The 11779-nt window shown below is 37.7% G+C and overlaps 1 protein-coding gene across 1 annotated transcript; it reads right to left on the minus strand.

Moving 5' to 3' along the window:
- Positions 1-1702: 1702 nt before the first annotated feature.
- LOC143849826 (mitochondrial uncoupling protein 1-like) lies at positions 1703-10624 on the minus strand. The gene is made up of 9 exons (XM_077359035.1): positions 10339-10624; positions 9027-9245; positions 8851-8929; positions 8509-8642; positions 8328-8426; positions 8122-8226; positions 4556-4630; positions 2588-2674; positions 1703-2028 (listed from the first exon to the last, which is right to left on the minus strand). Exons 1-9 carry the CDS (start codon positions 10417-10419, stop codon positions 1993-1995), a joined length of 915 nt encoding a protein of 304 aa, XP_077215150.1. The 5' UTR covers positions 10420-10624; the 3' UTR covers positions 1703-1992.
- Between the last annotated feature and the right edge of the window lie 1155 nt (positions 10625-11779).

Genomic DNA, 11779 nt, shown 5'->3' on the forward strand with positions numbered 1-11779 from the left:
TACACATATGTGTAGGAACCGTTTTCTCATATATATATATATGAGGAAACTGTTGGTTAAGCTCACCAAACTTATGGTGAGCTAGCTTGCCCAATCACATGGGGGCCCACTTTGTTAGGATGATCCAAACCATTCATTTGAAAGTCCCTTACATAGATGGGGGTGTACCAAAAATCAGCTCCATAGGATCATCCTAACCCCTCCATTTGTGGAGGACAAAAATGGACAGACACAAATCTGCCCCATTTTTGTCCTCCACAAATGGAGGGGTTAGGATAATCCTATGGAGCTGATTTTTGGTACACCCCCTACCTATGATAAGGCCTTGCAAATGAATGGTTTGGATCACTCCCCAAAATGTGGGACCCATGTGATTGGGCAAGCTAGCTCACCATAAGTTTGGTGAGCTTAAGTTATTTACACGCTAGCTTAAAATACAGTGGGGGCCACATTATTTGGGTGATCCAAGCCATCCATTTTAAAGGCCCTCACATAGACAGGGTGTCCACAAAAAATCAGATCCATAGGATGTAAAATGGATGTCTTTAAACCTTCATATATATATTCAGTACAACAATTGATGATCATTCTTTATGTCATAATCCTTCCCAATGGCTTGGTTTTCTCTTCAAATATGTGATCATTCCTTTCTTTCCATATGTGCCAAATGATAGCGAAAGGGGTAGGTCACCAAAGAGCACAAGCCGCATTCCAAATAGGCCACCACTCCAATGAAGGATTGTAATCTTGATCGACCTATGAAATACCAACTTTGTTCCAGACATTTTCTTATAATAGCATTTCACCAAAGAGCACAAACCGCATTCCAAAATGGGACCTACTATATCGAGCATTAGGGGTGGAATATTCCAAGTAATATCAATCCTTCGCACTGAACGGATAGAGAGCTATCATGCTGGATAATAGGAGATTCATCTTGACAAGAATTTATTTGGATCAGTGTTTAAAAACTTGGACTCGGATAAGAACTCTGCCAAGTTAAAAAGAAGTCGACTCGGGCGAGTCAATGATTGACTCAGCTAAGGTTTTGTCGACTCGGTTATGTTAAGGAGCTCTGGAGTTTTTAAACAGTGATCCATATGTAGAAGTATCTATGACAAGGGCTACAGCTCAGATAGGTGAGCATTGTGTGTGGGGCAATATGTCTTTTCAGAGTTATTGCCGCACTAACAGAGGGAAAATTCAATGTGCAATACTTGTCAGGTAGGATTGAAATTGAATCGTGAATCATTTTCCATTGAAAAACTTTAATCATAAATTGTGGGATTTTAAGAACACGGTGGGTGAAGTATTGAGTGTTCATTCAACTTTACACAGGATCATGCAGTCCAGGGAGGCAAATGTTAGCTCATAACGAACATAGAAACACATATTTCCATATATTGAAAGAGAAATGATATATTCACCCCCTTTTTTTTTACTTGGGACAGTCCCCTCTAGTGTATTTATGACTACAATTTAACACAAGAGGGGGCTGTCCCACGTAAAAAAGGGGCGTATATATCATTTCCCATACGCCTGATTCAAACGCATCTAAGCAATTGGTATCAGATTGAAACATAGAATCCGACGGTGTTTACTTGCTAAAAGCACAAATCGAATGGATGTTCGGCCTGATCTCATGCCCTTACATCCCAGTGATGATTGATTACAAATTTGTGAAACTCTAACTCAACTTGAATTATTGAAGCTCAACCAAAGAAGTTTTTTTATATTTCAAATATACTATATGATAATCCAAAAACAAGGGGGAAAGGTAATGAGAAGATGCCTCAGGAAACTGAGTTTGCGAAACGGAACTATTTCCCATCGCAAGAACTCTAACTAAAGAAAATTGCCACAAGGGCAGGCATTATTAGCAGCGAGAGGTTATTATTAGTCGCTTGCCGAGTTCCAATGGTAGAGAAAATCTCCATAAAAAACCCTTATCTGCTTACGAACCGATCCATAAAAACTGGAGAATTTTTTTTTTTAATTTGGTACTTCTCTTCTGAAGAATTTCTTGGCCTGTTACAGAGATGACAAAGACAAAAATGAATTAAAAATTAAAAAAAGGGCTAAACAACATTAATAGATTCAAGCCAATTGATTTGTAGAAAAAAATATATATATACAGCAGCCTCCCTTGGATTACTAAAAGAAACACCCTAAACTATTTAAAAGGCAGCTGCATAGATAATCATAATGCACTAATTTAATAGCTAATGTATCCTTTTAAAGCAGTGTTTAGTGAGAGAATCGGTTGTTCTATGCAGTGTAGTTTTAGGCACTTCTAAATAGAGGGAAGACTTGGTAATCAGAAGTCAGAACTAACTAATATGGGCTTGAACTAGAAGTTTGAAATAAAGAGCAAGAACAGAAAACATTTGTTGCAAATCAATATGGATAGGGCGCTGATATCCCCAACAACCCACCCCCCTCTACGGTTTCTGTGAGAGTTGTTCATTGCTTGAGGATAAATTCACCCCCTTTAACGTTTTTCTTTGCCTTTAAAATCTAGCGGATAACGTTAGGGGGGGGTGGGGGGGGGAGAGAGATATCATTTCCCTATGGATATTTCATTTACCTGCTCCAAAGTCAGAAACATTATCACATTCCATGATCCTAGCCGACCAAAATTTGGAATGAACCCTTTATAAAATGCCAAAGGTCCCTGCAAACACAAACTTTCAGTTATGATCTTGTAGGTAACGGATAATTTTTTTTTTAATATTTCTGTATCCATATAATAGAATTTAAACTGTAGGAGAAGGCAATAAAAAAGTACAGCATGTTCTTTCAATATAGCAAGATGACTTCATCACGACAAATAGTTCTAAAAAAAATTCCCAAAGCATATAACTACTTATAAGTACCCTAACTGAAATGCATGCATTTCAACATTTGGTATATTTGGATATTCACTGTAAGCCTTCTCAATTTGAATGGTGAGAATTTGTCAAATGCAGACCAATAACTCTCATAACATAATTTTGCAACGCTCCATAAATGCAGCATCCCTAATAATACCATTACGATTACTTGGATACAAATACTTCATATATCAGAAAAAAATATTATCAACAGAATCGAAAACATCACCATGTCAAGATTCTTATGGGAAAAAAGGTAACAGAAACAGAAGTAAAATAGAACTTGAACATGCCATTCATAGAAAATGAACATTTCCATAGAAAACATTAATAAAATTACTCATTGTTGAGTTTGATTGGACAAGCCTATCAATTTAAGGAATGAGTAATGAATATCTTTATCTACTTCCACAGTGTCATCCCCTCATGAAGTGACAAGGAAACACAGAACCACCTCCCAACCCCTCCCCTCCTCTCTCCTCCCCCCACCATAACACACTAAAAACCCTGAAAATTTAAAATCTCTATCACTTAGTTACATTAGGGTGTCAAGACTATGATATGGCCACCACTACTTAGACATGCCTACATCCAAACAGGTTTAGGCACAAGGTTATTTGCATAACAATGACTTTTAAAATCAGTTTCATTTATAAGCAATGAACAATCAAGTCTGAAAACCCTAATTTTCAGTTGGGGAAGACGACGGCATTTTGGTCATTTCCTCCTCGCCGTCTACTCCGTCACGTTAAAAAAACTCCAGGGGGTGTACTTGTCACGTTTTGAAAGTCAGGGTTAGAGTTGAATGTGTCAGAAACTAGAGGGGGTGTATCTGTATTTTTCCCAAATCAAATATAAGGCGTGAGTTAGAAAATAATATAATAAAATAGTAATAATAAGTTCCTAACAATCCTGTTCAGATGGGGTATAACATAGAGAAATATCTAGTTAACATGAATTAAAATTGAAGCAGAGAACGCAATATTCATTTTGAACCTTGTTGATAGTGTGTCTACTGAAAGAAATTTGATGCTACATGCACAATCCACCCCCTTCCCATGCATAACACACATACACATGAACACAAGCACCTTAGCTTGAACATCAGTTTGACTAAAAGAAGTTAAAACTCTTGAAAGTTTCTAGTAAGACCATATCACTAGGACTAGAGTCGATATTTATCGCAAAGCATATTCTTGAGTTAGTTTGGTCCATATAAAAGCTCACATTTTGGATGCACGGGCAACAAAATGGAAGGTTGAAGTCCACATTTTTATGTGAACCTTCTGCTCCATGCCATGAAAATTAGCTCGGTTAACAATTAACAAGTAGAATAATGAAATTCTTCAGAGATAGAATCAATTTGAGAGCGCATGTGACATTTTGCTTGAACTGGCAACAGAATGGTAGGTTGAAGTGCACATATTTATGTGAACCATCATCTGCTTTCCAGCATGAAAATTAGCTTGGAAAACAATTAACAAGTAGAAGAATGAAATTCATCGGAGATGAATCAATTTGAGAATGCATGTGTCCTTAGTTTATCTGCTATAGAGCAAGTTTTACACTGAGCAACAGTGAATACAGAAACAAATTAATCAAGATATAAAGCACTGCTACATCAACACATTTGCTTTATCTCAAAAGGAAGCAAAAGCAAGATGTGACAAGTATGAGCATACATCATTTCTCAAAGTCTTGATGAAACAATCAATTGTGCTTTTGTAGGTTGGGTCTCCCATCATTCTTGACTTCACCTGAAAATTAAGAAGTAAAGAGTGTATGTTATCTTCTATAATAAGAACTGGTGTCACGAACTGGTGTCACAATTGCTTGACATTCCAATCAAATAGGCGTGATTTGTGTCTAAATGTCTCTGCATTTTATACACACCATATGTTGTAAGAGAATGATCTAAAAGTTAAAAAAGTAAAAGGTAAAATAAAAAAGGCTTCTGTGGTGCTACATTTTAAAATTATAAAATTAATAGAAAAGGAAAAGAAACCAAAAACAAAGATTTTAAACCTTTACAGGGAAATATTCTTGCCAAGGCTGAGATTGAGTTAATATTGTAGCATATTGTACTTAGAAAAGCAATATGGATAGCTACAGGGAAGATATTATATTCTAATCATTACAGCAAACACTAAAATTAAAAGGAAAAATATTCAAAATCGAGCATGAAATGAAAATAACAAAGCAAACTAGAATTAAACGTTTATTTGAAGCTTGAATGATAGAAATCATTCAAAGATGCAATCCATCAGTAGAAATTTCCAGCCAGGCCTCGGAATATAGTGTTAGTGATTTTGCATTTTCAAAATCATGTATATTACATGTTTTAGTGTTTTGGAAAATGTTTTATCAAAAGCGTTTGGGAAAAAGAAAAAGTTTTCTTGGAAATATTTGCTTTTACAAAAGGATGTAGAAGTGTAGTTGAAAAAGATAGTTCCACATCGGATGAGAGAAAAGAAAGAGAAGGGCTTATAAAGCACTACCTTTTCTAACTCTTATTGATTGCACATTGGGTTGAACCCATGGTTGGACCCGCGGGACGGTGCAACGCACCGTTCGCACACGCGCACGCGCGCGCGCGCGGCGTGGGCAATGGGCTATAGGGCGCATAGTGGCGCTTTTTTAGGCGCACTTTGCACTTCGCACGTACGCAACGTCGCGAGGAGCGATTGGAGCCTTTAATTTTTCCAGATTTGATCTGCACCGTTGGATCAAGATGAAGGTGGACCGGTCGGATGGGTGGGTCAAATGGTTCGCAGGCCCATCAAGCCGAATGGTTCAGTTGGGTTGGGCTTCGGTTCGGGCCTAACGGTCGGCCCAACGGGCCCATGACTTCAACGGTCAAAGGGTGTGATCAAATGGGTTGTGTCCCTTCCCCAACGGTCATGTGCCAAGGGGGTGCGATCCACACCATAGATGGTTGATCTAACGATGACTGGGTTGGAGAGAGGTTTTACTCAAGCCAACAGTCACATCTAGGATCGATCAGGACCGTTCAATATCAATGGGTGCGATCTAACGGTCAGATTTCAAACATTCTGGAAAGGTGCCCTGTAGAGGTGTTTTTCACACTGAAAAGACACCAGATGGTCTATAAAAATGTGCAAACTTCAGTCATTTAATATAAAAATCGAATTGGCAATTCTGACTGATTTTACACTCTCTTCTACACTCCTACAAAAATCCCCAAGTATTTCTACATACTGTTTTTTCTTTTGTTTACTGTTCTAGATACTGTTTTTCTGCAGAAACAGAATCTAGAGATTTCTCTAAGGCTTGAAATTTCGGAAGGGCATTTTGGGTTTGATTCCGCTAGTGCTACGCGTCATCAAACATTAGTAGGGCTTCCCTACTAGGCTTCATTGTATCTTGGAGGCAATTCGCGGATCCCCTTTGCACACTACTAGTGGGGGCGAATCTTGTCTTAAGGAAAGTGATATCACGCCTTGAAGCAACAAGTTTCTGTTTTCTATCATCAACAGTACCCTCGACAAAAAATTTCCAACATATAGAACTCATAATATTGCTCAGTGGTTAAAGGATCAACTCGTGGCATTGTTCAAGGGTGGTGCAGTAAAACCACGGGGGGATATTCCATTGGTAATGCCAACAAGGGGTGGAGGAGATCTGATTTCGGTAAGACTTGATCTAAATAGTAGTTCAGATACAAGTTGGTTCAGTGAGGACGACCGTGAAGCCTCTCTCTCTCTCTCTCTCTCTCATATCAACCCTTTAAACTGCTCCCGCTCCCCCACTCAATAAAGAAACAACTAAAAGCTTGAACTGGAAAATGAAACTAACAGCTTGGTGGGAGGTGGTGTACATGACAGCAGATATCAACTAAATTTGCCAAGGGAATTAATTTCTCCTCTCCAAAAAAAATTTGTTAAACATATAAGTATGATAAAGATCATCAGGACACAAACAGTATTTATTACAAGTTACTATTGATATAAATGACTTATTTTTGCCTACCTGACAGCTACATCTCTTAATATTTTCCAACTAGAAAAGTCGTGCAAAGAATATTTTCACTTGTTATAATTACTTAGTGCTGTTTAACTTGGGTGTGGGTAAGTTCAAAGTTAGTCATCAATTGAAAAAAAAAAAAGTAAAAAAAAAAATTACTTCAATGAAATTTTTACTTGGGCAGAGACATGTAGGTTAAAGTCAACACTGCAGCCACCCAAATAAAACAAAATATAGTGTTTCATCTATACAAATATGATAATTGTAGAACAAAACTGAAAATAAATAAAAATAGTGTTTAAAACCTCGGACTTAGCTGAGAACTTGGCAAGGTAAAAAGGAGTAGACTTGGGCTAGTCCATGATTGATATGGTCAACTTTTCATAAACGTGGGTGAGTCAAAGGAGTTTTTGATTGGTTTTGAAGAGCAAAATTCAGACTTGGAGTTTTTGATAGATTTTACACGCCTCTCTGTTTTAGGTTTTATTTCCTTTTCTTTGTTTTTCCCCATTTCATTTGTTGTCGTTTTTCTTGCTTTGTTAGTTTTCCATGTGTTCAGAAGAAGGAAAAGGGGTGAAATTCATTGAAATATAGGAAGGAAAACAAACTAGGCCTTTTTCCATCATTGCCTGTTGACAATGATGAAATGAATCCTGTTGACAAGTCTGCAAAATCAAGTTTAAAATGCACATCTGACAGCAATACTTCTAAGAATGAAGCTCCTTTCTGTAATAGATTCAATGCGCTTTTTAAATTAAGTGCCTTATTTCCATTTACCATTATATAATATTGTATCGATAATTCCTTTCTGTCTTTCCATGAAATGCAAAATCAATAGAAACAAATTTATCAATGGAGCTCCTACACTTTTAAGGAGAAAAATCCAAAGGTTATTAGATGCATGAATTTTCTTCAATTGAATTTGAAAGGCAATATCAGTAAGACCAAGGTCGAGGGCTGATGAGATCACACCAATAGAGAGAATAGTTGCAACCAATAAATGATAAAGACAATATCAGTAAGAACAAGGTCAAAGGCTGTCGTTGCCATCAATAAAGAGAATAGTTGACATCAGTATATGATTGAATATAACTATCTGTCTTTCCTATGCTTACGAGGGTTTTGTCCCCTACTATAATAAAAATGACTAGAATCATAGGAGAGTTATCATATCAGCTACCAAACCTTCAATGGTTTCACCATCTTTCCAAATATAAAGCTCACCATTTAAGAAGTAAAAGAGCGGCATATCAAGAATGCTTACCACATCAACAGGAGAGCCAATACACACTGCAACGAAACCGGCCCCCAAACCAGACAAAAGATGGGTAAAAACATTATCTGTGAATCCTGGAATCTTCAAAATGCTCTGCATTGTAAGAAACAGATTAGATACCGCTAATAAAATGCTAGAACGAAGGATATCCACAAGATAAGTCTACCAAGGACATTTAGAAATGTATTTTTTACCTGTTTCACTTGATCATAACTGGCTAGCTCGGCAGCATTTATAATGGCATTGCGTGCAATATTAGGCCCAACTCCAGTCCATAGAGCCCTAAATCCTTCCTAAAAATTGGAGCAAATTTTGAAAACTTGATTTATGGATCAAACGAGTAAACACTGGAAATTATTTTATTATAAGTATAACCTGTTTGACTATTGTTGAATATGCATTCAATGCTCCAGAATAACGCCTTGGTACCCCAGGTGGCAGCTTTCCTTCAGATTGAAGTCGAACTTTCACAAGATCAGTAGGATTAGCTACTGTAATCCCTAAAGCTCCTGTTTGATGTTACAATAAGAGTCACTTAGTATGTCATGAGTGAGTGGGATGAAGACGAGAGTTTATTTTGGCACCCTTATGCTAAAAACTAAGGTAAAACAAATGATTTCTGCACGTGTAGATTATCTACAAGATTATATTATATAAGCATGCGTCTATTTTCCATTGGATAAAAAATAATAAGAAAAGTGACGAGAGAGCACTCACCAGTTGTAAGTGCAGCAAGTATTTTCTTGGATAAAGGGACGTCCCCGACAAAATCACTACCAACATAAAATGTTTTAACCTGTCAAATATGCCAATGAGAACAAACATCAGAAAATCACCAACTACACGCAAACAATGAGCAAATTCATATTCAGAATTAAGAATCCGAAACACACCGGTTCATACATCCCGATTCTTAGACCTCCGAAAAGGCACTGACGATGTAATCCCGGCACAATGCCTTTCCAAAGGGACGATAAACCTTCTTCCCTAGCAATTGTAGCAACAGTACCCAACATTCCCCTATATTTGGGTAGGGCCACTCCATCCCCTGCGACTGCTTTTTTCTGGAGCTGTAGCCTAACTTTAGCAGTGTCTAAAGGAATAGTGCAAATCTGCATTAAACCCATGATATAAACATGAGTAAATAAAGAAGTAGATAAATTATTTCAGTTTTCTAAAAATGCAGTAACATAGTACATAAAATTGACTGAGCAGTTCAGTTGATAAATTTAAATTTAAAAATCAATAGGAACAGTGCCCACTTAAGGCCTTTGCCATACTACATAAGGCCTTTGCCATTTCAAAAAAGAAGAAGAAGGAATCGCGCTTCAAGGTTCGTGCCCAAATGTTTATGGTGTATGGATCCCCACTTAATACAGGCTAAACCAAAATATACAAATGCATACAGACAGACAGAGACACAAAAATAATTTCCATATGACGCGACTTATTCCAGGCAGAATTTAGTCATAAATCCGACAATAAGAGCTAAGATTGCATGCAAGTGAATTCTTTCTACAATATCTTATGAGCTTTTCTTAAGGTTTGACAGCCATCTCACTAAGTAATGTAGCACAACTCCATGCATAACAAACTTCCAACCTATTTCCAATAGAAACCCAGCTCGAAAGGAAACTTCCATTGATTTTAAACACAAACTAATAGAACATAAGAAAATTCCAATCCACTAAGAAGAAAAAAGGGGGGCAAAACATATGATCATGACTGAACAGAGTAGAAAAATCAATAATCAAGAAGCAGGAAAATGTCAAATGATAAAAGGAAAAAGTAAGAACTCGCATCCCTATCGCAGCATACCAATTCAAAAATCGAACTTCGGTTACTTAAACCGTACCAGAGAAAAAAATAATAATAATAGAAATCTATTCCGCTCAGGAACGACTAATTGATCAGCCGAAAAAATCAAACAAAAAAGCCGAAACTAGGAAGAAAGTAGACCGATCTAAAAGAACAAAAATCACATGTAAAAAATGGAAACCCTAGAAAATTGATAGGGTTTAAATGCAAACTATTTAGCAGGAAAGATCTCAGTGAACAGACAAACAATCCGAATAATCGAAAAAAAAAGAAAAAAGAAGAAAAGGTCGAGATCGAAATCGAAATTTAAAGAAAAAAGGTCCAACAAAAACATCTCACTGGAAAATTTAACTTTAAAAAAACAGAGAAAAATGAGAAAAAAAATACCTCTGCAAAACAAGCTGCGAAAGCACTGCTTGCGAAAGTTCCGGCGAAGGAAATCTCGGTTTTGGGCTTGTGAGCGGCCATCGGAACAGTAAACGGTGGCCGGAAATCTCAATCGGAAAAATGCAATGGAAATGGAAGAGAACTAGAAGGAGACTAGGGTTTTTTATAGTAGAAAGAGAGATGTCCGAAATGCCAAAAAAGGCAAAAACGCCTTCGTTAGCGGGAATCTCGGGAAAAGGGGCTGTTCGCTTATGCGAAATGCAATTGGGGTCTGCCACTGGGCACTATTCCTCGTCACCAACACGTATTCGTAATGCGAGTAGCGGAAATGTTTAAATCTCCAAAATACCCCTAACGGTTGGGTTATTTTGACGAAAATAACTTTGGTCTGTACCTGGGGCAACTCGCTGGGTTACCACTAATTATTTAATGAGTTTTTAAACACAACACTCGAAGGGATAAAGATGGCAAGAGATTAGCCTAGTCAGCTAATCTGTCCAAATTGTTGCCTAATCTACGACATACCCAATCCACGGTGAATCTCACATATTCTAACGAGTTAGTGTATGAATGATCATGACTGTCCAAATCGTGGCCTTCAGTGTATTCGGATCTGACGGTCCAATTAACCACTGTGCTGATACTGTTACACCTATGAGAGCAGTTTGCCAGTTTAGAATAAATATTTTTAGGGGATTTGCTAGGCACCATCCCATAGGGAATTTCGCAGATGGGCTGTTCATGTGAGAGCAGACACACATGCTCAGATTTTGTTTTATTGATTTAATTCATCTGAGGCGGCTGCTCTCAGCCCATCCGCGAAATGCCTTCCGCAATGATGGTCCCTAGCAAATCCCATATTTTTAGTGTTCCTACCTATGAACAGTTTCTTTTATTTTTATGGGAGGAATGCTAGACTGAAGGGATCCCTTGCAAAACTGAGATGAAAGGGCTCCCCCGTTGGCCGCATGCCCCATGCCATCGAAGTGCATTTAACATTCTTTGACTTTTACATTTTAGAGGGGCATGCAGCCAGTGGGGGAGTCCTTTCATCTCATTTTTGCAAGGGCTCCCTTGAGTGTAGCATTCCTCTTTTTATGGATAAGTGAAAGCTATATGGGGTTTTTATATGATGTGTGCACGTGAAGTCCATTATTTTTCAAAATGTAAAATGAGGCCCACTTCATAGGATCATCCAAGCCGTTCATCTGTTGGGCCACAATGTAAATAGGTTGTACCCCATAGATCACCTCTATGGGATGATCCTAACCCTATGATATCTAGAGGCTTCTATAACGCGCAGTCCTTTTATAGATCTGAAGGTTAGGAACATACTACGGAGAAGTTTCAGTAATGGGTAGTCCTTCATTTTTTGAGGCCCGTTGTAGACTTAGCTATGTTTGGCAGTCATGAATATTTTTTTTCCATGGAATATTAGTTT

The sequence above is a fragment of the Tasmannia lanceolata genome, unplaced genomic scaffold, assembly GCF_043159265.1.
Source record: "Tasmannia lanceolata isolate RefF3 unplaced genomic scaffold, GAP_Taslan_0.1 ptg000018l, whole genome shotgun sequence".
NCBI lineage: Eukaryota > Viridiplantae > Streptophyta > Magnoliopsida > Canellales > Winteraceae > Tasmannia > Tasmannia lanceolata.

Excerpts from the sequence above, each read along its gene's own strand:
- LOC143849826 (XM_077359035.1), bottom strand. The coding sequence starts at position 10,419 with ATGGCCGCTCACAAGCCCAAAACCGAGATTTCCTTCGCCGGAACTTTC. Across the intron at positions 8,227-8,327 it reads GTTATGATCAAGTGAAACAG|AGCATTTTGAAGATTCCAGG; the intron begins GTAAAAAATACA and ends CTTACAATGCAG. Across the intron at positions 4,631-8,121 it reads TTGGCTCTCCTGTTGATGTG|GTGAAGTCAAGAATGATGGG; the intron begins GTAAGCATTCTT and ends CTTAATTTTCAG.